We start from the raw sequence: 26,201 nt of genomic DNA, 5'->3' as shown, positions 1-26,201 counted from the left end.
CCTCACTAAGGAGTTTACATCATATATGGCAGATGCACCGCACTACGTTGTTAAAATCTATAAAATTCTGAATTCTGAAAAACGTCTGGCTCCAGGGGGTTCAGATAATGTATTGTAAGCCTATCTTTCCAGTCAGGTTCTCAAGTCTTCCGGTTCCACGGCCCAACTTCTTCCAATCCGTCATTGGCTAGGTCATGGGTGCGGGCAGGGGAACCTGGCTGAGACTCAGAGGCCTCCGGGCGCACCTGGGAACTCAGCACTGCGGACAGCAGCACTTCCCAGGGGAGCTGCCAAACAAATGTCCTAATCTCCTGGACGGGTTTCCTACCCGTAGGATTGACACAATGCAGCTTGCCTGAGAAAGGCCAGCCTCGTTTCCTAGTACTCAGACACAGGTATGGGGGCAGGAGTAGGAAGACAGTTGGTGTGGTGTGGGCAGAGGAAATAAATGTGTTCCTTATCTTTGTCTTCCAGGCTCTTCTCCTCTGACACCATTAAAAGCCTGGCACACTCTGAATGTTTGTTTTCATCAAGTTTCCTTGCCTTCATAACCTGCGAATTCATCGGCCTGGTTTCCTTTCCTGAGTATTCTGTCTTGCCTAGCCCCTGGATTTTCTCGGCCTCACCTGCCCGGTGTGGGGTGTAAAAATAAATAAATAAATAACTCATCCACCTTCTAAAGTCTTCCAGCTGGTATACTTACCTGGCAGGGAAGATACCACGGTCACGAAGGTGGTTCTCCCAGGGCCAGGCTTATCCACTGGACTCCAGATGTTCTGATCCCTGCGATTTCCCCCAAAGTGGGAAACTCATCTGCATAGTTTGTGGGAGGGGGGGTGGAGGGGGTGGATACTGCATTTGCACTGTCCCCTAGAAAAATTAATGAATGAATGTATGCATTTTTCTAGCTGCGCTCATAACCAAATGAACAGAGACAGATTAACATGAGAAAATGTACATTTATTATAGATGTACATGTTAGGAGCGTCATAAAATGTGAACTCAGAAACACATTGGAGAGCTGAGGCTGAGGTGCCATTCTAGACCAGAGAGAAGCAGGGCAGGGGGCTGGGATTCCCAAGGGAAAATGGGTAATTCACAGGCAGTGGAAAGAGCAGACATGCAGCCAACAAGTTCTTATCAGGCCACCCAGAAACAATGGGACACGGGAAATGAGCTTTGCTAGGTTTCTTCCTGTCTGTCACATATGTGCTAATTCATATGTTCTCAGGGGATTATGCTAAGGTTCCCTTCCTGAAGCAGGTTAAAAAAATCTGAATGGCTTTAGGCAGAAAGGGGGAGGGCCAAAATTTCTCTCCATGTCAATTTGTTTTTCAATAACCAGATTAAGGGGCACATTTTGGGGTAGCAAAACTTTGATCCCCTCACCGACAACCAGGTAACAAGGCAGAAACCTTGTTAGGAGTGGACATGAGGTTCCCAATGGATTCCTGCCAGCCCCAGTCACTCCAAGAAAAGAGAGACGCAGTGAGCCCCAGATTGCCACTGCTGTTCCTGCTGGCATTCTCGTTAGGTCCCTGAGGGGAGAAGAGCAGGACTGAGGCGGTTTCCTTTACTACTACTAAGTGAAGTCATTTCCATCTAGTCCCGTCGAAAACAGTGCCCCAACTGGCAAGTGTGGCATAAAGCCACGGTATGTGAGAGCTGCAAGGGACCTTCCAGCTTATGGACTAGAGGCAGCAGCAGCAGGATGGCCGCTTTGCTTTATTCAACAGATACCTATTAAGTGTCTGGTTATGCCAGGCTGCATACTAAGGATGCACAGTGCAGCCCTACCCTTTTCCCTGGAGCTGAGTCAGGTAAGAGAGAGAGGCAAGTAAGACTCAAAAGCGCAGTGTGTTGAGCCCTGGCAGGGTGGTCCAGTTGGTTAGAGCATCATCCCAGACACCAGAAAGGTTGCAGGTTCAATCTAGTCAGGACGCATACCCAGACTGAGGGTTCGACACCTGGCCAGGGTGTGTACGGGAGGTAACTGACCCATGTTTCTCTCTCTCTCTCACTTTTCCCCTTTCCTCTCTTTCTAAAATCATATCCTCAAGTAAGAATTAAAAACAGAAGTACAGTCTGTTGGGTGCTATGGTAGGGAAACACAGGACATTAAGGGAAGCTCGTGGAGGTGAACGCGGCCCCGGTTGAGGGGGAGACACTGAACTGAGATTTTGGGGACACCTGGGTGGGTGTGGCTGGTGACTGCGAGGACACAGAACACAAGGCAGGGCAGCGCACTGTTAAAGAACTCAGGCCTGTCGCCTCTTTGTATTTGTACATATTTGGCCTTATTCCACAGGTAAAATAATCTCGTCCCTGATGACCAGGGCCACATGCTCTAACTCTGTCCCTTCAGAAGCTACTCTGTTCGCTAAATACACGCAGTGCTTGGTCAGTGGTTATCAGTGGGAAGTGTTTTCCTGCACACAGGGGGAGAAAAGTCTTGTCCTCAGGAAGTCACTGCTGGGACAAGCACTCGGTGCTCTGCACACACACACACACACACACACGCACACACACAGAGTTCCAGGTCCTGTATCACAACAGCACCCCCGCTGCAGGCCCCCCCTTCCCGGCTGGCCAGCTTCCAGGACAGGAAAGCAGCAGAACCATGCATCAATTCCGTGTCTCTTTCCTTTGACTGGGTATTGATCTCTGATGATTTTTCCAGGTTGGAAGTTACTTAACTTCTCTGGACACATGTTCCTCACCTGTAACCTGGGACTGACACAGGTTTATGGGAATCGAATGAGATAACGTCTGAGTAGATGCTTCAGGAGCGACAGAGTGCTAGGCAGATACAAAGCATTCTTCTTCCACTCATTTTTATTTCCATGATTACATCAGGTGAAAGACACAGTCAGTCTGCTAGCCCCTGCTGCTAATTCACACCCCACGTGCCCACAGATGAACATCACACATCCTGGCCCCGGGAAAAGTGGGGAAGTGCCAACAGTGCAGGCTCCTGTGCCAGTGAGCAAATGCTCACGTTCCCCGGAGGCAGCCTGTGGAATCAGTGGTGATGGGGTTCCGAGCTCTGCAGTCCAGGGTTTCCATGCTTTGGATCCGCCTCTAGACGTTGCATTAACTCCCCCATTCTCCTTCTCTGGCTCTAGTGAGCCTGTGTGCAGTGGGAGAGCAAGGAGCCGAGCAGGACCGGTGCTGAGAACTCTCCCCATCCTCTTTCCCAGGCTTGAGTCAGTGTGGTAATATACTCCCAAAGCCCTCTGAAGAAGTTTAAGAGGCAGACTCCAAATCCTATCTCTGGGTTGGGTGGGAAAGGGTTTGCCTCTAACCAAAGGTTCTGACTCAGAAGCAGAGAGAACCACCAGGGTTCTCTCTTGAGTCCTGAGTCAAGAATTGGTTCCCACTACCTGCTCATACCCAGAAATCCATGTGGCCTTGATCACGAGCTTGACTTGGAGGCACTGAGCTCACTGAGCTGGGGTGGGGCTCACTTCTCCCTTACGGGGAACATCTCTTCCAGCGTGTGGACTATTGGTGCCGGCGGCGAAGCAGATCCCCACACTGATTTATATTCCCTAAGAAATACTGCGAGCAAATCAATCCCTGATAGAAAGAGCTAGAAGTCTGTGCATGAAAAAGCTTCTGAAGGGGAATCCCTAGGCGGAAAGAAATTAGCAACCAAAACTGACTCCAAAAAAAAATCAGAGCCCATAGTGTTGGATTCTGCTTGGGGAATATCAGAGAGGTGACAGCAGAACAGGACATAAAGGATCTTTTGTAGCCCTGGCTGGTATAGCTCAGTGGATTGAGTGTAGGCCTGTGAACCGAAGGATCACGGTTCGATTCCCAGTCAGGGCACATGCCTAGGTTGCAGGCCAGTTCCTGCTGGGGGACAACGCACCAGAGGCAACCACACGTTGATATTTCTCTCCCTCTCTCCTTCCCTTCCCCTCTAAAGATAAATAAATAAAATCCTTTTTTTAAAAAAGGATCTTCTACACAGTTCTCACCCAGTGTCTACTCTATCCGTTTTCTGTGGACCTTGCTCTGGTCCCAGCCAGGGTACCAGCTATCTCCTCCAGGAAGACTTCCAGGGCTGCTCTGCTCCCACCGAACAATCCTGGCCTAAGCCTAAACCTTTTTCCGGTTCACTAATACATTCGAGATAAAGTGGGAGGTTCTGGGGGAGGCTTAAGAAAAATTCCTAGAAACTAAAGGCGGAATAAGATCAGAACAGACCGTGTAAAAACCTAGCAACCGAGAGGTCTGTGACACGCAACCACACCGCAGGGCGAGCGGGGATCTGCCCCCTCCCTGTGCCCCTGGGAGGCAGCATCCGCTTCCCGGGCACAGGAGGCCCCGACGTTACTCTCGTTGCCTTGCCCCTCCCCCACAACCAGTCTCTCCTCTCTGTTCTCCCCCAGAAGTACCTCAAGCCTGTCTCCTGGGCTCCGTCCCAAAGACCCTGCCTTGTTCTCGCCGTCTCTTTCCTGGGCACGGCTGCAGCTCTCTCACCAGGCTTTCTTCGCTCCAGACTTTCTACCTGAAATTCCTTTCCTGATCTTCCTGGTGAATGCCTCATCCTTTAGAAAAACTTAACTCAAGTGCCACCTCCTCCAAGAAGTCTCCGGGGACTTCCCAGGCAGAGCTTATTGTTTCATTCTCTGTGCACTTTCGTTTACCCTAAAACAGCATCTCCCGCAAGGTGCTGGGATTGCTGGTTAGCCTGTCTTCCTAACCCACCACCCCTCATGGCCGCTCCTCCAGGGACCCAGACTCTGGCTCATACTTCGCATTCTTTAGAGTCTAGTGGGAGACTGACCTTCCCTACGAAGCAGGAAATGCTTGATGGAGAAAGGAGGGGAGTGGAAAATGGAATGAAAACTTTACCGAGTTACAGGTTCTTCAGTTTCTGAGCCACCCCCTCTAACTCGTGAGGGATAAGAGGCTATTTTCCCACAGGACACTCTTACTGTGCATGAACCCACCATTCTCTGACACACATTTCACAAGGTGCCAATCACCCCACAGTTTCTTCAAAGCTGCTGAAGGGCTTAGAACCCTAAAGAAGCAGAAGTCCAGGGAGATGAGGTGACTGCCTAAATCCACACAGCCGACTAATGGCAAAGGCCAGACTAGAACTCAGGCCTCGCTGTGCCCAGGCCAGGGCCCTTGGCACAGTACCAAAGGCCTCTCTTCAGGTTTTCCCTCCGGGCAACAGCATATAATTATGAACATTAGTACTGGGAATTTACATGCGGCTTTTGCTTCACTGGCTTTTTTATTATCCTTTTGATTAGTAATTCGGTATGCAGCCCAGACGTGGAACAAAGCCAAGACAGGGAGGGAAGAAACAGAAGGAGGCCAAGGCCAAGGCCAAATAGGGGACCATGAGCCCCTGTGAGAGCAATGCCGGAGAGGACCGAAGGTGCAAGAGGGCACATGGACACAAGAGAATAGTGTCCTGGGGGGGCGGGGCCTGTTCACCTGCTGAAAGGGCCTCGGCTGAGTGGTCCAAGAGCCTTTCTAACCCCGGGCCTTTCCTTGTAATGTGGCAGGAGTAATAAGAGCAAGAATACTTTTAACACCCAACAGGTTAAACACCAGTACCAGCCCTGAGACAGACCACAAGGCAGAGGGAGCTCTCTGCCCAGCTTGGAAGAGGAGGGACCCAAGCTCCATGACAGGCGGGGCGGGGCAGGCAGGGCTTCAGGCTCAGACCGCGCCTGTTGGGAGCTCCGTGGAATGGCTCCAGATGCCCCATGTCATGTGGCAGGTAGTGAGGTACGGGAGCCCGCGGCTCAGTGCGCTACGGCATCCTGGGACGGGATGCCAGCCGTGGTCCCCGCTTCCCCCTGCTCTAGGGTTGACTTTGCAGGCCCCTATTTACCTTCATAAAATGAAAATGCTCTCCCCTCCCAACCTCCTGGTACTGGGGTGAGACTCAAGACCTTGTGAGGAGCTTGAAAAATAGCCTCATCCACTCATAGACCTCAAGAAGAGGTGTCTCCATGCTACAAACAGAAAACTGGAGTGAGGGGGTGCTGAAGAGCCCTGCGGTGGGGGAGACAAGCCTCCAGGGGCCTGGGCTCGGAGCTCAGATCTCTCTGGGAGGACTGCGGGCAGTGCCTATCCACTGACAGCCTATTTGGAGCCAATGTGTCACATATATCATCTCGCTTTGTCCTCATATGACCCCTTATGAGGTGCATACAGCTCTCCCATTTTGCTAATGAGAAACCTGAGGCTCCAAGAGGTTAAGTAATTTGCTCAGGATTATGCAGTTAATAAGTGGGACAACCAGGACCAGAATTTAGGCCCCTGGTCTGTAACACCCACACATTTCCCAGCACAGCGCTGCTGCCACCATCTGAAGAGATTTAATCTCTATGACCCCAGGGTCTTCGTGAGTAAAATGAGGGGGGAGGGGCTAGTGCCTCATAGATTTGTTTAAAAATTAAATGAGATTATATGGGTTACAAACATAAAAACCTGCGTGGTGTTTGATAAATAATAGCAGGCCCCCAATAAAATGTTTTTTGTTTGCTCGTTTTTCTGTTTAGGGCATTTCAATATTAAAACTCAGGGCTCGGGCGCCTAGGAGCTCCAAAAATGCTTCCAGAAGCCGGAGGACCTCGCATCGCTTCTGCGGGAGCACGGGAGCAAGGTGGGCAGAAGGGCCGGGAGAAGGGACGCGGCTCCGGGAGCCGGAGAAGCCGGTCGCAGCCTCGCGCCCCTCGCTCCGCCGCCTCCGCCGGGCTCCCGGGCTTCGTGCCCCGCCCCGCCCCGCCCCGGCGCTGGGTCCGGAGCGCCCGGTGGGCTGATTCCGAGCGTGGAAGGGAGCACGAAGCGCCGAGGCGAGAGGGAGGCGGCGGCGGGAGGCGGGGAAGAGGGGGACCCTCCTGGCCGCTCTCCCAAGTCGGCGCGGAGCCGCCTCGGGCCAGGCTGCGGGCTGCGCGGCGGCGGGGCTGGGCCGGGATGCGGGGCTCCCGGGACCACGCCGGGCGGGGCGGGCGGCCGCGGCGGGCGGCGGGCGGGAGCTGTCCGCTGTGCTGAAGCGGCAGAGGCGGCGGCGGCGGCGGCGGCGACCCGGGGCCGGGCGCAGAGGTGCCCTCCTGGGAGTTCCGCCGAGGCCACGAGGCGGGGCGCCGTCGCTCACCGGCCCATGCCGAGCCCCCGAGCCCCGCGAAGGAGGCGGGACCGTCCTCGACAGGACAGGTAAGGGGACGTCTGGGGCGCATCGGGAGCGCAGAGCTGGGCGCTGAGCTGGGACTGAGCTGGGGAAGACAGCGGGGCCCTTCTCAGGGCTGCGCACTCCACCAGAGAACGCGCCAAGTCCTACCCTGCCCCTCACCCTACAGGGTGACAGGGACCCGAGGGACTGGGGCCCAGACAGGCACCTGGGCACTCTGACCCCACACCACCAGGCCTTGACCCCAACCTCAGGCAGCTCTGAAACACCCTGCTCACAAGGAACGCTTGTGAGAGTCCCCCGGATTCCTGGCACCCCTGTCCCCACCAGGGCTGTGTGACACTAGGGAAATTTGAACCAGCTTCACAGCTTCCCTCTCCTTCCCCAAGCCCGCTCCTCAGGGTGACCGCCTCAAGATTTCTTTGCCCTGGAAACGACCCTTGGGCCAAGGGATGCGCCAGGCCCCTCGGGACCTGTTAACCCATTTCTCCGGGGAAGGAAGGAGCTACCAGAAGATGCCTTGATTTTTTTCCCGTGGCCCCCTTGACTCCCGTGGAAGGAGACTGGTTTCCCATCACACAGCGTGGTGCATGAGGGCAGAGAGCGGGAAGACCTGCATCCCGTTTTCTGCGATGCGCCCAAAGGCTGGTCGCCCCAGACGGAAACTCTGTTTGGAGTCCTTCTTCTTTTGGCAAGAGTGAGCTAAATGAGCTCATTCAGGCCTGCAAAGTGCTTCCAGTTCTTCAGAGCAGAGTTCTCCAGGCACCACAATGTAGCAATCAAAATAAAACTGCGTAGAGAAGGCTGGTCTATCGCTGTGTCTGACCTCTGCCCCATCATCCCCTCCCAGCACAGCTTCCCCACCCGGAGCGGTAGCCAGAGCACCAACCAGACTAGGAGTTCCTGGCTGGGCGCTGGCATTTATTGGCTTTAGGCCAATTACCTGAGCTCTCCAAACCTCAGTTCCCGCATCCCTAATGTGAGGGTAAGGTAGCTGGCGCTCTGTTCGCCTCAGAGAACTGCCTTGGGACTCAAGGAAACAATGTACCTAATGGAAGTCTAGTGTGAGCTGTTGTCACTGCTTCCATCCACCAGCCAGCCCTGCAGTCAGTGACCTGTGGCTGTCACCCTTACCCACTTTTCTCCCAGCCTGGCTATGGCTCCCTTTGCCCTTGGCCTCCCTGAAGTCCCAGAGTCAGTAAAACCCAACTGTAAATCTGGAGAAGCGAAAAGGGTCTCTCCCCTTCCATCCTCACCTATGGAAGACAATATAGGGTGAGAGTCTGACTCACAGTTTTGGTTTCCTCCTCCCCCCACCCCGCCCCCCAAGAATCACAGATCTAGGGAAACAGCTCCTTGAAGGCAAAGATTGTGTTGTTTTTATCTCTTTGCCTCCCTCTGCACCTCCTCTCCTCCATGGCACCTGGAGTAGTAAGGACTCAGTAATTGGTGTAAAATAAGAGAATGAAGTGTTAAAATATCTCAGAATACAAGCCTCGTGTTCTAGTCCCAGATCTTCAACGACTGTCTCAGGCAGGCTGTCCCTCTGTATGCGTTTGTCTTCTCATCTGTAAAAGAGGGTTGCACTAGACGTGTTTTATTCCCAATTTCTGTGGGGCAACCTGAGGGCTGTTCCGAGCCTGCAAATCCCTAAATTCTCCTTGAATACAGGATATGAGCTTTATAAACCTGATTGAAGAGTAAGTCAATGTCCTCTCAATGAAGAACTGGGTTTAATGAATGCAGTGAAATGGAGACATAAGATCTAGGAAAAGACATTTATAGTTTTTGCATTTTCTTAAGCTCCCCTACTCTTCCCTATTTTCCTGGGAAAGCCCAGGAGTGAGTTACTGAGCTGGGAGGGCTCCTGCCGCCAAGCCCAGAGGCCAGGAAAGCTCTCCCCGCATGACAGCCCTTGGGAGTAGCCAAAGGCTAGGGACCCAGTCCTTGGCCATCTCTTCCCAGGAGCCCTGCCTGCCTGGGATACCCCTCCTAATATGACGGAAGGAGGGGACAATCTGGAAAGATCCATCTCTGGGGAGTTTTTTAAATATAAAAATGAAGTGAGCTTCTGTGACAATAATTTTCCTCAACCGTGGCAGGCCGGGCTGATGTGCAGAAAAACCTGAACTAACTGGCATTGGGTAGAACTGAGTACGCCACGCCAGCGACCCCCCAACTTCCCTATCACTGCCCCTCCCTCCATGTCAGTGCTTTCTGGCTCTCAGCTGTTGGTGCAGCACTGGCAAGAATCAGCTCCTCAGAGTTAATGGACAGTCACTAACCCTCATAACAAGGTGACAGCAGCAGTAGCAGCAGCAACTATGGAGAGGGCCTTTATGTTCTGCAGGACTGGTCTGTGGGGGTGCTGGCCTGCTGCTGGGGCTAGGACCGCCTCTCCTTCTATGGCTGCCTGCTGGACACCCCACCCCCAAATCTGTCAGGGTTCGGGGCATCTCTGGTCACCAGAGAGACACATCTGGCTTCTCTCCCAGCAGGGAAAAACTACCTACTGGCTCCTTCCTGTGTTCCCCTCCAGTCCCTCCCTGCTGAGGCTGCCACTCTGGACCCCCCTGCACGGCTTCAAAGGGAAGAAGGGAGTCAGTAGGTAGTGGTTGGGGGCACGTGGTTGGGTAGTCTTGGTTATCTGGGGCTGGGGGCTAGGGAGGTCTGAGGAAGAGGAAGACATGAATATCATTAAGAAATGGCCTGTGTGTATGTATGTGTGTGTATGTAAGAAAGATTGAAACACTGAAATACACAGATGCAGGTCCCTTCCCCTGGGTGGCACACACAAAATGACAGGAAGAGAATAGAGAAATCTGCACATCATTAATTACCTTCAGGTTCAAAGGCACATTCATCTGTGCATCCCGGAGGGACTTCCAGGCCCAAAGTACAGCACCCAGGGAGGAAGAAGCAGAGGAAATAGGCTTCACTTTGGCAAGAAGAGTCATTTCAGTTCCTTAAACCTTGGGCATTTCCAACCCCCTCTCTTCCCCTAGAGCAAGGTCTCTTCTGCTACAAGCCAAGAGACAGTGAAGACTGACCTCATCCCTACTCTCTGGATCCACGTTCTGCCTCCTCCCTAATTCTCTCTTCTTCCTCCTCCCTGCAGCTGCTACTGCCCCCCCTCACCCCAAGCAAACCAAGCAGGGAGTGAGGGCCTGATGCTCTAACTCATTATGTGCACTGTCTTCTGCCATCAGATGCTCTGTTTCCTTGTAAGTGGTTGGGAATGAGCTGCTTCAGTGGAGAGACAGGTTGTTTCAGTGAGAATAAAAATCTGATTTCTGCCACAAAATGAACTACTTTGAGTAGTGGTGCCACCTCGATCCTCCCAGCAATTTTCACCCTTGTCAGCCACTGCCCCATGGCCCAGGCAGGTGACTTGTTGCCAGTCCAGCCCACGGAAGCCGGTGCGGCCCTGGATAGAAAACACAGTCGACTTCTTTTCCCAGAAGACACCTCTCCGTGGGAGCTGAGAAGTGTTCTGGTTGTTTGCTCTCTCTCCTGGGTTCCCTTCCTCAGCCCTCCTCTCCTCCCGCTCCATCAGTCCTTCAGTAATTCTCAAGTCTCTCTCCAGCCACTACCCAGGGCTTCAACTCCACACGTTCCGTTGCCCCGTGGAATTTCTACCCTGGGAGCCCACAGACACTTCAAGCCCAAACTCATCCACTGCTCCTTCCCATCCTGCTCTTATACGTATGTGTGTGTTTCATTTTTCCAGCTCGAAACTTGGCGGGCATTTTTGATCTAAATATTCTGTTGCCTTTCAACTCAGGAAACATTTTCTGCCTCTGTTCCTTTAATTATTATTTTCCTCTAGTCTTTCTGTTCTGTTATTCTGAACCTCGTACTCGGTGGATGCTGGACCTCTGAGACTATCCTCCAAATCTCTTAATTTTATTTCATAGGCTCCATCTTTTTGTCTTTTTTTGCTGTATATTTTGGGGAAGTTTATTAACTTTTTCTCTTATATTAAAAAGTTGGTTTTTTTAAAAAGTTAGTTTTTCACTGTGTCCATTCTATTACCAAGTTTCTGCATTAAATTTTTGAAAATTTAGACAATTATTTTCAATTTCCCAACTACTTTCATGTTCTTTGCTCCTTTTATATAGCAACTTGTTCTTATCTTATAGATGAAACATCCTCATATCTGTGAGACTATGAACTCAAAAAAAATTTAAAGATCTTGCTCTGAATGGTGTGGCCCAGTCGGTCAGAGCATCACCCTACAAAGTGAGAGGTCGCTGGTTCAATTCCTAACTAGGGCATATGCCTAGGTTTCAGTTTTGATCCCTGGTCAGGACACATACGAGAGTTGATGTTCTCTCTCCCTTCCCCCCCTCTCTAAAAAAATTAATTAATTTTAAAAATTATGAACTATAGTTTTAAAAAAATGGAAAGATACTTCCTACAACTCGGATGCTCCTGGTATTATTAGGTCAATTGTTCTGTTTATTTGTACGTTTTCTTTTTTCTTTTCTTGTATTCATTATTGCTTTGTGCCCATTCAGTCTTATTAATAAAAGAAGGTGCTGACTAGCGCGGGCAGCTGGCGTGGGTTTCCTTGGAAGCCGGCACGTGTGTTTCCCTAACAGGCCTCCCCTCTGAATGGGGATTGTTCTCCCCCTGGGGTTGGGGGCTGCAGGTTTCTTCACCAAGGAGTTTCATCTGCTCTGTATGTCCCAGACAGTCCTCAACATTTTTAGCCCACTGATATTTTTCTTTTCTCTTGTCCAAATTTATGGTTGTATTCTTTAAGAATATATGTATGTCCTGTCACGTTTGTGTTTTTTAATGATTTTATTTATTTACTATTTTTAGACAGAGGAGAAGGGAGGGAGAAAGAGAAGGAGAGAAACATCAATGTGTGTTTGCCTCCCCTGTGCCCCCCTGGCCCCCGACACTGGGGACTTGGCCCGAAACCCAGGCATGTGCCCTGGACTGGGAGTTGAACGGGGACCCTTTGGTTCACAGGCTGACCCTCCATCCACTGAACCACACCAGCCAGGTATGCGCTGCCATTTTAATAGAACTTGCAGAAGAAAAGGGGGTCATTTGTGCTCAGGCTGCCTTCTTGAACCAGCAGCCTCCCCTTAGATTTTCTGTCTCAGCTGGTGGAATCCCCTTCTGCTTAGCTGACCAAGCCAGAAACCTAGGAGTCGTTCCTGGCTCCTTCTCCTCCCTCGCTTCTCATTAAGCACAAAGTCGCGTTTATTTGGCTTCATAACTCTTCCTGGGGTAAGACTCTGTCCCCATCTATTTGGCCATAGGTCAGGTTCGGGCCTTCATCCTCTCCCGCCTCCGTGTTCACGATGGTCTCTTTACAGTGCTCCTGGCCTCCCTTCTCATTCACTTCACGTCCTTTCTGTCCACTGCTGCCAACCCAAGTGCTCCAAACGCAGTTGTGACCATACTGCTCACTCACTACGGCTCTCATTGGCTCCCCACTGCCCACGGGAAAAGACTTCTCTGTGTAGAGTAGAAGACCTTCCCCCACCCTCCTGCCCCATGCTGTCACACCAAAGCACCCTGGCGTCTCCCCCCTACCCCTACCACGTGCTTCTGTGCTGGCGGCCCTGCTAGGAATGCCCTCCCCTCATTGTCCCACCTGGATGACTCGTCTTCTTTCTTCAAGACTCACTTCAGATGTCACCTGCTTTGAAAGTCTCCTCGTAGTTCCCGCCACTGCCTCCTCTCCCTTCCCGGGTGGGGCTCCCTTATCAGGGTACCCTAGCGCTCTGCGCGCTGCTAACCCCGCTGAGTCCACTGCATTGAAAGTCTGCATCCGCTAGTCTGTATTCCCCAGCCCTCCTCAAAGCAGGTACTGTCTCTTGTGTATTTTTTTGCACTCCAAGTAACTGCTGAAGAAATGTCTGTGGTGTAGAACTCACTGTGCCCTGGCCAGATGTGCTCCATCCATCCCAGATCCGGGAAAGTACTGTCCTGTGAGGGGGCCTCAGCACGCCCAGCTCACTCATCCCCTCATGAGATCAACGGTTGAATGAGTGCCTGCTGTATGCCAGGCAAGGGGCTGTGGGGAGGAGGAAGACAGATGCTGTTGCCACCCTCCTGAAGCTCCCAGTCTGGCGAGGGAGAAAGACAGTGATCAATGAATCACGCTCGTGTGTGAGTGGAGACTGTGATAAGCCCCTGGAGAAGCAGAGCTGGAGCCTGGAGAGCAGATAACCTGCAAACCTCAATCCAGGCCCAGGGGACAGGGATGCCCTCCCTGAGGAAGTGGCTTTGGAGCCCGGAGCTGGAGTGATCTGATGTGAGCAGAGACGATACTTGTGAGAAATGCGGCTGTGAAGCGAAGGAGAGAGAGGGGCCAGGGGCCGAAAAGGGGAAATGACACTGAGTTACCTGTTGCTGCCCCAGGACTCAGTGGCTGAAAAAAGACGTTTCATTACACCCCAGGACTTCAGGGGTCGGAAATTCCTGCACCCACAGAGGTCACCTGGTGGCATTCGGGTGACAGATGGGCTGGTTTGGAGAGTCCAGGATGGCTTTGTATCTGCCGTCCCGAGGATGCCTGGGACGCTGGGCCCAGCAGGCTCCATCAGCTGGGGGATCTGCACACGTGGCCTCACCAGCATGGCGGCCTCAGAGTCGCCCGCCCACACACAGGCAGCTCAGGCTTCCAAGGGCGAGTGTTCCAGCAAGCAAGGTGAAAGATGCGTGACCTTGTGTCGCCCAGCCTCTGAAGCCACACAATATCGCCTTTGCTGTGCTCTGGGCTTGAAGTGGTCACCAACCCACTCCGATTTGAAAGGAGGGACATAGACCCCCTCTTCTCAACGGAGAAATGCCGAAGCATTTTCAGCCAGGTTTTACAATCACCATGGTTGATTTACTTTCTAAGCAAGGAAGAAAAACAATGTGTTTAAATGCTTGTCAGGAAGGATCAGGAATTAGGAGCGGTGGAAGACAGAGGAGAAAGAAAGGATAATTCATTGTGCCCACTTCCCGAGACAAACTGAAGCAAGGAAAAGCTCAGTTCCCCTATTTTCCCTCCAGTCTGACCCTGCCGGCTTCCCCGTCTCCCCATCTTTGCCCCTGACTTCCTCTCTTCACTGACAGATGCAGGAGCTGCCGCCAGGACCCCACTCGGACTTGGCGGCTCCCTTGCTGATAGGCCAGAAACCATCAGATGCAGCCCCAAGCCACCCACGAACCATCACTGTACACACTTCACAGTCTGTACAACAGTTTACATATCATCTGACCAGAGGGTAGTCTAGCGCCTATTGTTAAAGGTTTTCACCTTTCCCCTCGATTTTAATCATCTATGTTTAATCTTCTGCCTTAGTAGGTAGTCTGGGCTTTTATCTTTCAGTTGAAAGACAGTTTCTCTTGTTGCACTGAGAGATAACGGTGAGTAGCTGAGCTTTTCACAATGGCTCTGTGTTTATAGGAATCCAGACCTTAAGTTTATCTAGGCAGCCGCCCCTGGGCTGCTAAATCACCCCAGATCTCTTCATCTTCTCTTAAGGCTCCTTTTTCCCATTGCCCTCACTGAGGTCTCTGATTTTAACCCACTCAGGACCAAATCCTCACCCTCTCCCACCGACACCATTTGTCACGACCCTCTACGCAGAGGTGGGCTCTGAGAGGCACAGGAATGGAAGCCCAGGCCCTGGACTCAGTTACAGTTGAGTTCAAATCCAGTCTCTGTCACTGCCGAATCCTGAGCAAGTTACCTTAACTTTTCTGAGTGTTAATTTTTTTTTCATCTGAAAAATGGGAAACAATAATAGCCAGCTTCATGCAGTACGTAGTAGCTAATTACAATTTTACAGGGTTTTGATAAGGGCTGGCCCCATCCCGAGGATACGACCCAGCTCTAGTCACACATCACACTGTCCCTTTGGCACTTTTTAAAGCAGTGGTCATGATGCCTCTTCCCACGTACCCGAGAGCCCACCAGGTACTGCGTGCTCCAGGCCAACTCCAGGCCTCACCCTGCAGCTCACCGGGAGAACGTCCTGCTGTTCAGGCCAGCGGGGGTTCGGGGCAGACGGACCCGGGCCAAATGGGGCTCTGCCGTGATCCAGCTGAGTGGACTCAGAACACACCTGTGTAACCTCTCCGTGCTGCAGTTCCCCCACGTGTGAAGGAGAACGGGTTGAATGAGCAATTGCATTTGAAGCACTTGGCTGGTGTTCAGAGCAAAGAAGCAGTAAATGGTAGCTGCCACATAGGGGCGCCAGAGCCCAGTGACTCTGCAGCCCTGTCTCCAGGGGTCATGTCCAGCTCACCACTCAGCTGTGGGCACTTTAAACTTTCTTGTGTCCCCATGTCTTAATCTGTAAAATGGAGGTATTAATGGCACAGACTCCATAGGGCTACAGTAAGAATTAAATAAGACGATACATAGCATTTAGAGCTGTGCCTGGAACACAATAAAAACTTAGTAAGTGTGAGGCATTGTTATTATTATTTCATTCTTTTCCTTTGAACTTTTTTGTATTTTTATATTCAAGGTGTATTACTACAAGCAGCATACAGTTGAATTTTGTTATTGTAAAAATCCAGTCTTTGTCTCTCTGTTTTTTAAAGATTTTATTTATTTATTTTTAGACAGAGGGGAAGGGATTGGGAGAAAGGGAGATAGAGGGGGAGAGAAGCATCAGTGTGTGGTTGCCTTTCGCATTCCCCCAACAAACGACCGGGACCACAACCCAGGCATGTGCCCTGACTGGGAATCGAACTACAGCCCTTTGGGTCTCAGGTGAGCCCCAGCAGCCAGGACCAGCCTTTGTCTTTTTAAAAAACAGTTTTTAAATAGTCACAGGAATGTGACATACAGCACAGATAGGAATGATGCTTTAACCAATTAAGCTAACTGGCCAGGGCTCAGAGCAGTTCTTTTTTTTTTTTTTTTTTTTTTTTTTTTTTTAGATTTTTATTTATTTATTTTTAAAGAGAGGATAGGAGAAGGGAGGGAGAAAGAGAGGAAGAGACATGTCGATGTGTGAGAAAAATATCAGTCGCCTTCCATACATGCCCCAGCTGGGGACCAGCCAGCAACCCAGGTATGCGCCCTGACCAGGAATCAAACCGACGACCTTTAGTTTTGTAGGTCAGTGCCCAGTCAGCTGGGCCACACCAGCCAGGGCAAGAGCAGTAGGTCTTAAAGTGTGGTCCCTGGCCCCGCAGCATCAGCATCAGCGGGAACTCGTTACAAACGTGCGTGCCCAGGTCTATCCCAGAATCGTAGAGTGTGAGGGCGGAAGCCAGAGTCTGGGTTTAACGAGTCCTCTGGGTGTTGTTGGTGCACACTCAGGTTTCAGACGCACAGCCCCGAGACACCTCTGCCTTCGGGCAGGCAGCCAGGTTGTGTGCAGATCACCTTAATCCAATTAGGGACCCAGCTGATTCAAAGCCTGCTTTCTGTCTGGTTTCTGGTTTGCTCCTACTCCGGGGGTAGTCCCAAAGTGGTTGGACACTGGGGCTGTGTTCTGGGTCCCCTCTTCCTTAACAAGCCCTGAACTCCAGTTTTTCTCCTGGCCGCTGATACTGCTAGAAGAAGGGGAAAGTCGCGTCGAGGGCCAGGCCCACCCCTCGGTGCCCCTCTTTCCCCTGGGATCCTGGCACCTTGACCCCTCGAGTTCTTGCTCCCTTGGTGATTCTTCGATGCTCCCATATTTCCCCCTAGCTTTTCTCTCTATTTTAAGCAGGTTTAGTGCGACATGAGTTTGTCTACCACAGCTAGGAGAAGCAGCCCCTATTTTTATTCTCCCACTGGAATTACAGAGTCGAAATGAGCATTAAGAACAGTTCAGTGTCTAGCATGTGGCAAAAATCTCAACGTGTTAAGTTATTCTTCTTCTTCTCCCGATAGAATTCCAGGGTCATAGTGAGCCAAGCTGTTAAAAATCAACGCCTTCACCCATCTCATACAATTTATGGAGAAGTAAACTGGTGTTATACTGTATTATGATTGGACTCCGGTGCGGTCGGACTCCACTGGGAGGCTGTGATTGGACCCTAGGGGGTTCTCGATGGCTTCCAGTCCCTGGTCTGAGAAGCAGCAGTGTGCTCTTCACCCCCAAATCAGGGACTGGAAACCTCAGCGGCCAGCCCAGTTCTCAGCTGTGAAGAAGACAAGCCAGGGGCTGTGGCCTCCCAGATTCATCTTCTCTCCTTCTCCTTTTGTGGGGCCCAGACATGCAGCCCCAAGTACGCACTTTGGAGTAATTTTTGCCTCAGAATCCAGACAGCTCACATCCATCCTCTGGAGCAGAGTGCACACATGTGCACACATGCACACACACTCTCTCTCTCTTGCAGGCATGCTCACCAGCAAGTAGGCAGGCGCACAATACTGCACGCAGAGTAGGCACACACAGTCCAGGGCAGACCAGGCAGCAGAAACTGACCTGCGACTCCAGGGAACCGGGAGCAGCAGCCCTAAGCAACAGGCCGAAGGGTTGCCCCTGGGGGCCTGCCCCTGCCTCCTTCGGTGCCAGGCCCCTGAGATCAACTCAGTGACCTCTCGGTGGCCCTAGCAGGTTATGGGGAGAACATGACCTGTTAGAACTGTGACCCTTGGCTGCCACCAGGAACAGGGGCTGCAGCCACTGGCTGGGTCTCTCTATGAAGGTTGTGTGTGCGCATACGTGTGCCTGTCCGTGTGGGCCGGGGTGGGCTTTGCAGCCGTGCTCAGCCTCTAGGCCCAGAAGGAGCCCTCCAGCCTAGGGAAGTTTTAAACTGATTTTAGATCATTTGGTTCAGAAGAAATCTATGCACTGAATTTGTTCTGGCTTAAAAGTAGTGCATGCTCATTGTAAAAAGAATAAATGTGGAAAACTGAAAAAACCATGGTGTAAAAAAGAAAATGGTAGGAACACCTGTGCTCCCATCCCGGGAGAGAATTGCTATTGACATCCTGCTGGAGCCGAGATTACACACACACACACACACTGTTTGCTTTCCTGCCTTCTCACTAGATCTGCAGTGAGCAATGTCTCATGTCGCTCCTCTTTGTACACCTGTTTAAAGGCCGTGTACCGCCTTGCATTGCTGTACCGTAACGTATTTAACTTGTCCCTGGTTATTGGATGTTCAGGTGGCTTTCAGTTTTTCCCCATTGTGGGAAACCCGGGATCATACATCTTTGTGCAATGATGTGCTGAGAAGCCTCGCCTAACGGCAATCCAGGAAAAACTGTGTGACTTGGGTTCCAGAAGCTTAGACAGAACCAAAAGAGGGTGCTTGGCAAAAGCAGGAGGGTGAGCTGGAATGCAGCTGCCCCCACCCGCCCTGGACAAGTGCCCGGCAACGCCCTCATAGTCGCCAGAGCCCCAGGACCCAGTTCCTTCTTTTCCTTCTGGGGCATTGGACAGGTGACCAGTGATGAGCCAAGGCCTCCTGGTGAAGCAGGGCCGAAGGCAGGGCTGAGTTGGATGCATTCATCTGCTTTAAGGACCCTGGCACTGGTCCTCCCCACCCCGCCCCTGCTAAAAGGCCCTGTATACTGCTGGCAATTGACACCCAAGTCTGTAAGTAGTAGGGGATAAATTAAGACCAGCTGGTGGAGAAGCTGGGGGACTTTGGGAAGCATGTCCTACAATCCCAGAGGGTGGGCAAGATTGGGGCAGGCGGGGCTGGGGGCAGGGCAGCCCAGGGGGAGTCGGGAAGCCAGGAGATGACTCCACGGCTCCACTGTTCATCTGGCAAGAAGACGCCTTGCCTTTCCTTTGCCTCCCTCAACCTGCTCTGAGGGGCTGCGATAGGGAAGGAGATGGCTCTGTACCTGGCTGGGCTCCGAGCCTGCTCATCTACCCCTGACTCTTGAAAGGGGACAGAGTGGGGGGATCTCACAGCTGTGCAGCTCCTTGAGGCGATGGGATCATGGAACGTTAGTGTCCTCATTGACATCAGAGGCCGCTTAATTCAACCCCTCTTATACAGATGGGAAACCAAGGTGCCAGCTCAAAAAGCCTGTGGGGCTGGGTCAGCAAAGGAAGCCCGGTACCCGACTACCAAGCCCATGAGCCTTGTGGTCACATGCCCTTCAACTCCACATCTGTGGGTCACACTGCTGGTGTAGGGGAGGCTGTGGTGTAGGGGCTCAGAAGCTGCTTTGGGGGTCAACAGACACAAGTCCTGCTGGGAATCTGCCCAGAGGGGCCCAGACACAAGCCTTGCCCCACAAGACCTCTCTCCCGGGCACTCCCAGCTCCCCACCTGCAGCAAGGAGCCCCTCCACATCACTGTAGTGTAAGGGGCTCCCTGTCCCTCAGACCTCTGGAGGGCAGGCGGGAGGGAGAAGTAGTGAGGCCCCTGCATTTGCCCTCACTGGAGAGCCCTGACTTAAGCTCCACCCCCTCCCAAGCCTGTGTGCCCATCTCTGTTTGTGAAGAAGCTCCCTCCATGACCGGTGACAGCCCAAACGGAACTTGCAACTGGTTAATGCACCAACACAGCCCCCAGTCGCATGGCAGCCCAATGTCTCCAGCACCGTCTGTCCCCTCCTGGATGTTGAGTTGGAGGCACTTGGGCCATATGCTCTTCTTTGTGCCCCTGCAGGATTCTCCCTTAGACATTCTTGAAGCCCCAGCTCCAGAGGCCGCATTCTTGATGGGGACTAAGACGGGGTAGGGGCCCTAGATAAATCCAGCCTAGGGGCAGAAATATCTCCCACTTTCCCCTTCACCATTAAGCCGGAAACAGCCTGCATGACGAAGACTGAAGCCTAGAAGCAAGGGCAGCAGCCCTCCCCTCTCATAATCCACAATGTACTTGAGTCTCGCCATCTTTTTTTTTATTTTACTGACTTTATTGAGGTGACATTGGATAATAAAATTATACAGGTTTCAGGTATACAGTTCTATAACACATCATCTGTATATCATGTTGTGTGTTCACCACCCCAAGTAAAGTCTCCTTCCATCACCATTTATCACCCCTTTCCCCTCCCCCACCTCCCCTTCACCCCCCTTTCCCTCCGGTAATCTGTGTCTGTGAGTTGTGTTTTTGTTTTTGCTTTTGTTTAATCCCTTCACCTTTTTTACCCAACCCCTTCAGCCCCCTTCCCTCTGGTAGATGTCAGTCTGTTCTCCGTATCTGTGAATCTATTTCTATTTTGTTAGTTTATTTTGTTAATTAGATTCCACATATGAGCGTAATCATATGGTACTTGTCTTCCTCTGACTGGCTCATTTCACTTAATACAATACTCTCCAGGTCCACACATTCTGTCGCCAAGGGTAAGGGCTCCCTTCTTTCTTACAGCCCAGTAGTGTCCCATTGTGTGAATGTGCCACAGCTCTTTCATCCTCTCATCTACTGATGGGCACTTGGGCTGCTTCCAAACCTCGCCATCTCCTTTGATCCCCAAAACAACTTTGTGGGGCCGGCAGGGACTATCATCTGCAGTTGGCAGATCAGGGAACCCAGAAGAGCCCAAATATTTGACTGAAGGATCCAGGCCAGGACTGACTCTGATGTTTGAAATCTAGGGCAAGACATGACCACATGACCCTGTCACCATCCAGCTTCATGATGTGACCGAGAGCCAGAGAGCTTGGTCCCTGGGGCCACCTGACCTGCCCCTCCTTTCTCTCCTTACTCATCTTGTCCCTAACACACTCCAGCACTGTGTGGGTCTGGTGTAGACACCATCAAGGGCTGCCTTTCCCTCCTTCAGCCAGCCCTGACCCCCCACTGTGCGCTCTTCCCAGGTACACAGTAGGTGCTCAGGGCTGCCTGGAGGAGGAACAGGCAGCTCTCGAGGGTGTCTACATTCCAGCCTTTGAGTGTCTGTACTTGCAGGAAGGAATGCAAGTCCAGATCTCAGCACATGGGAGGCCCTGCCTTAGCTTCCACTGGAGCTTCCCAAAGTCAGACTTTGGCCTTAGAGGGGAGATTAGCCACAGGTGCACCCTCCTGAGACTGCACCTGGGGAGAGGCGTCCTCCCCCCCCCCCCGGAAGACCTGACAACTGTGAGCATGTGGCACATGCCGCGCTCTGAGCAGAGCATGGTCCCACGCAACCCTAGAACAAATCTTCGCTCAACCCAGTGTCCCACCCGCCACTGAGTCCTGTCAATATCTCCCACGGCTCGTCCTTTTTTCCTTATCTCCCCATTGACTTTCAGTTGTCCTCAGCTGACCCGAAGCCATGGCAAAGCCTCTTAATGGTGTCACAGCCAGCCCAGCCCTCTCCAAGCCGCTCCCCACACGAAGACATGGAAAGGCTTCGGGACCCGAATCCCATCCTATCGCACCCGCCAAGACCTGTGAAGCCCCCTTAGAACCCAGCAGGGCTGCGTGGTCTGGCCCTGCACCCCGTCTCACACCTCCCTCTGTACGCTGAGCCACGCCAGCCGTCCCCCGGGCTCTCAGACCTACCCTGCTTTATCTGGCCTCTGCGGAAAATGAGCTTCCCTCCCCTCACCTGGTCAACTTCTTCTCTTCCTTCAGCCCCAAAGCCTTCCCTGCGCCTCCGTGTGAGTCCAGTGCATGTTCTCACACCACCTGCCGTACCTCCTCAGGGCAGCCGTCTTCTCCAGCAGCCTAAGCTCCGTGAAGAGAAAGTGGGCATCCCTCCTCCCCTCCTTCCCTCTTTCCTCGCCATCACACCGCAGCGTCTGCATAGTGCTCGGCATAGAGTTGACGGTGCCCAATAAATCTGTGTTGACCAGAGGAATGAGCGAACCAAGTCAGTGAGGTGGGTACAGCTGCTATGCCCAAATCACAGGCAAGGAAATGGAGACGTTTCTGGAAAGCTAAGGAGCTGGCTGAAGGTCCCGCAGCTGGCCAGTGGTAAAGGCAGGGTCTGAGGCATGTCCGACTGCAGAACCAGTGCTCTTAACCACGCCAGTCCTGCATCCGGTGCCCTGGCCTCAGAGTCTGTCTGTCTTGCGCTCCAGCAGGCTCCCTGAGGACTGCTCCGCCAGCCCACCGTCCCTTCCCCAGAGCTGCCCTCAGAACCATGGAGAGTCTGAGTGAACTACAGAACCCGCTGCTGCCTCGGAGCCCTGCCCACCTCCACGGCCCCTACCCCTACCCTGAGGCCTCGCCCAGCTGGTCATGCCAGGAGAAGCTCTACTCCTTCCTGCTGGGAGGTGCTGGCCCTGCTCACCCCCACCAGTTCCTGGACCCAGGGTCCCTGCAGCTGGCCGTGGAGGCCTGGTACAGGCCTAGCTGCCTCTTGGGGAGGGACACGGTCAAGGAGCCCAGAGCAGACAGCTGTGAGACCAGCTTCACAGAGAGCCGGGAGCTCCAGGCGGGGCCCACAGAACCTGGCCAAGCAGAAGAAGATGTCACCATCCAGACTGTGTCCTATGGGGTTCAAGAGGAGCTACAAGGACAGGAGGATGACCAGGAAGAGGAGGAGGTGAGTGTGTGCTTCAAATACAGGGTTTAAGGTGCTGAGATTCATTAGTCCTGGCGTGGGGTCCAGAAGTCGGTGTGCCACAGAGAAAGGCACTTCTGACACGTGCTATCCACACTTTGAGAGACAGTAGCTGGGGCTGACTATTTAATTTTTAAATAGCATTTGTTGTTCTTGGTTTTTAAATTACATAAGTAATATAAAGTTAATACAGAAAACCACCAGAAGATAACATTCCTATTTAGTGGATGATCTTCTAGTCTTTTTATATTCATGTTATTATTCCATCCTACTCCCCAAGAGAGATCTTGCTGTACCTAGTTTTATAACCTGATTTTTCTTCCTTGGCAACATATTTCAGCATTGCTGCACGTAATTTAATCTTCTTACAAGGTGATTTTAAAGGGTTACATGGTGTCCCATCACTTGTTAACTCACCCTTCTGGACATCGGGCATCACGATTGCTTCTGACCTTTTGTAATTATTATCCGGTGACGAACATGCCTGTACGTATATACTTAGATTCTTTCCTTGTGACAAATTCCTGAAGATGGAATCATTGGGTCATTATTGAGGCTGTAGGCAGAGAGCGCCGAGCCTGCCCACTCCCATCGGCAACAGAAGAGACCGCGCGTGGCCCCATGTCACTGCCACTGGGCGATCCGGGCCGGTCGCAAACCCGACTCCTGTTTTGCAGAGCGATGCAACCTCTACGGAGAGCGAGAGTGAAGACGACTTCCTCGCACTGCCGCCCAGGGACCACCTGGGGCTTACTATCTTCTCCATGCTCTGCTGTTTCTGGCCACTGGGCATCGCTGCCTTCTACTTCTCCCAGGGGGTAAGGGCATGTGGGGCCCAGGCCTTCCGCTCGGACCAGCTTCCCCCGCTGGAGGGCTCAGCAGAAGCTCGTGTAGGAGGGGGTCAGGAGCCTGGTGGGCTGGGGCTGTTTTGCTGGGTGGGCATGGGGGTGCTCCCCTTCACCACCATATCTCTCTCCCTAGACCAGCAAGGCTATCTCCAAGGGGGACTTCCGCCTGGCCAGCACCACCTCCCGCAAGGCCCTCTTCCTGGCCACACTCTCCATTGCTGTGGGCGCCGGTCTCTATGTGGCTGTGGTGGTGGCTCTGGCAGCTTACATGTCCCACAGTGGTCATGGCTAGCGGCCAGTCTCGTCTAGCATCCCCACTCCCCTGCTCCACCTGAGGGGGCAGCGGGGCTTGAGGTTGCAGACTCTCTGGAAAGCCCTGCCCCCGAAGACAAGCCGTGAAGGTGGCTTGTTTGGGGACACCTCCCCGGGTGCAGCCTGCAGGGCTCAAAGTTTCCTTCCTCTTGCCCACCGCCCCAAGCCCCAGAGCAGGGCCAGGGCACCACTCTCCAGCCTGGGCTGTGTCGGGAAGCAGGAGAGGGTAAGGCTGCCCACCCACACCAATCAGGCAGGCCCACATCTCGCTTCATGCCAGCATGGAGCTCAGCCCCTTCTGCCCACTCCCTAGAATGACTCTGCCCTCAGGCAGCCCACTCCCCAACTCCGCCAACCTCTCCACAGAGAAGGAGCAGGAGGTTATAGGGAGGGAAAGCAATACCTGGGGCAGGGGACCTGACCCAGTCCTTTCAGCTCTTACGAGTCTCCACACCGGGGACAGCATAAGCTTCCCCATTTCCACTCTCCGGCCTCATGACGCCCAAACCCCAGCGAGCCAGGAGGGAAATACATGGAGACACAGGGGCCCCTTGCTCTTTCTGGCCCTGGGCGGTGCTTATCTCTCCCGAGGGCTTGTAAGATGCTATAGTTTCTAGACAGAGGAGTCTCAGGCATGGAAACTCTGTACTAAGGCCAGGTTCTTGGAGCTTCTCTGCAGGAACCAAAGGTAAATGCAATGACAGAGGACCCAAAATATGGCCAGACCACATGGGGCTCCACACTCTGTCCCCGGACCCTGCTCCCCTCACTTTTTTCTGGGCTCCTTCTCGGGGGCCTGAGAGGGCACCCTCCCAGATAAATGGAGAGAGAGTACTGTCAGCAGCCCACCAGCCGCTGAGCCCAGGGCCTTACATCTTACGGGAAACTAGCAATGAGAAACCCTCGCTGGGTATAGTAGGTGTAAACGAGGGGAGGGACACAGGGCTGGCATGACTGCTAAGGAGCCAGCCAGCAGGGCTCAGGAAGGCTTCCTGGAGGAGGTGTCCCTTTGGCAAGGTCTAGAAAGATGAGGGGAATTTATCTAAGGGATGTGTTTTCCCATAACCCTTCTTATTCATGGACAGTGGTGTGACAGGAACCTTTCGAGGCGGGTTCCAAGCTGTTTGAATTATGCCCAGAGCATGTGGGCTGGACCCAAACTGCAGCCATTTCTGAGGCTCCACCAACTCAGAGAAGAAGGTTGGCTCTGTCTCTCAAAGACCAGTGATGTTTTCCCACCTCTGAATGCTGGGGCTCAGTGGTGGGCCCCTGGTTGGCCTTGGGGCTTCTTTGCTGATGCCCCCATACAGAGCTGCTCTCAACACCCCAGCCACTAGGGAACATCCAGAATTTCAGGGACATACAGGCAGGCAGCACATTGAAAGATGAGGCTGTCAGGGCTCAAGCTATAGGACCTCACTGTGCATGATTCCGGGAGTCTGGTCATTCCAGGGCCCCATCCAGAGCCTGGGGCTGCGGCTCCAGCACGGACTCACCTCGTCCCACCGTCCTCCCTCAGCCCCGGTGTCACCCAGCCCTCCATCTCCTTCATCCCTTAAAGTCCCACAGGCCCAGGATCAGCAGTTTTAATGTTCCACTATTGTATATATATCTCTCCTTGTAATAAACATTTCTCTACCACCTGGTGCCCTGTTACTGTCCTTGCCTGCCTCCATTTTTGCCATGTCCCCTCTCTCCCTGTGCCTCTCTGCTGCTTCCGGCCCGCAGCGGCCTTCCTGAGACGACAGGCCCACATCTGGGCCCCAGATTCCCTGCCCTCTGGAGGGAGAAGTCATGGACCACCCTGGCTCCGGTCCTCCCCCGGGATGGAGCTTCGGTTGCTCACAGCAGTAATTTGCTCAAGAGCATCGATGCTGCCTCCTCTCCTCTCTTTCCCTCACTCCCAATTGAATCTTGAGTCATCTTCTGGGAGAATCCAAACCAAGACATGCACGCACATGTTAGCACATATGTGTCAGTGTACAAACATGTTGCACACGTGCTCGTACATGCAGCCATACAGCTGTGTGTGCGCACATGTGTGTGCACACGAGCAGCACATACATGTACCAATACTGTGTGCACACTGTAGCATGTGTGTCCACACATGCAGTGTGTGCACATTCAAGGGGTGAAGAAGACACTGTGGCTGGCCCACCCTACCGTCACCCTGTCACCAGCCTGGCTGGGCCCCGGAACGGACAGTGGGCAGTGCATACTCCAGTTCAGGCCGTGTGCTGGGGTGGGCAGGCTGCCACTCAGCCAGGACGATTCCGGCCTCCTTCCTGGCCCTCAAGGATAAGGCTCCAGGCCTCCAGGAGAGGGGGAAGCCAGTGATTTCCTGTGTTTAACCCTGGTCCTGCTCCCTTCCCCTTTTCACTCCCCCCATGCCTTACCCCTGGCTGTGAATTCAGGCTCTGCCAGAGAAAATGGAATCAGAAACCAGCTCCTAGAAGCCCTCTCCCTCAGCCCCCTAGGAAGGGCCCATCCTGTCCAGTTC

The 26,201-nt window shown here is 52.9% G+C and overlaps 1 protein-coding gene and 1 pseudogene across 2 annotated transcripts; both read left to right on the top strand.

The window, feature by feature from the left end:
* Nucleotides 1-695: 695 nt before the first annotated feature.
* LOC119036622 (uncharacterized) lies at nucleotides 696-873 on the top strand (annotated as a pseudogene).
* A 5,711-nt stretch (nucleotides 874-6,584) lies between these two features.
* Nucleotides 6,585-25,284, top strand: SYNDIG1L (synapse differentiation inducing 1 like). Of its 2 annotated transcripts, none has more exons than XM_037126979.2 (4): nucleotides 6,585-6,643; nucleotides 22,057-22,523; nucleotides 23,219-23,359; nucleotides 23,523-25,284. In XM_037126979.2, the coding sequence occupies exons 1-4, from the start codon at nucleotides 6,589-6,591 to the stop codon at nucleotides 23,679-23,681; spliced, it is 822 nt and encodes a 273-aa protein (XP_036982874.2). In that variant the 5' UTR covers nucleotides 6,585-6,588; the 3' UTR covers nucleotides 23,682-25,284. The 2 variants fall into 2 exon arrangements, with proteins under 2 accessions (XP_036982874.2, XP_036982881.2); XM_037126986.2 differs by lacking the exon at nucleotides 6,585-6,643 and adding an exon at nucleotides 7,065-7,194.
* Nucleotides 25,285-26,201: the final 917 nt, after the last annotated feature.

Source organism: Artibeus jamaicensis, unplaced genomic scaffold (genome assembly GCF_021234435.1).
Source record: "Artibeus jamaicensis isolate MK-2021 breed Jamaican fruit bat unplaced genomic scaffold, CSHL_Jam_final contig_851, whole genome shotgun sequence".
Classification (NCBI taxonomy): domain Eukaryota; kingdom Metazoa; phylum Chordata; class Mammalia; order Chiroptera; family Phyllostomidae; genus Artibeus; species Artibeus jamaicensis.
This window is presented reverse-complemented; position numbering and strand designations above follow the sequence as displayed.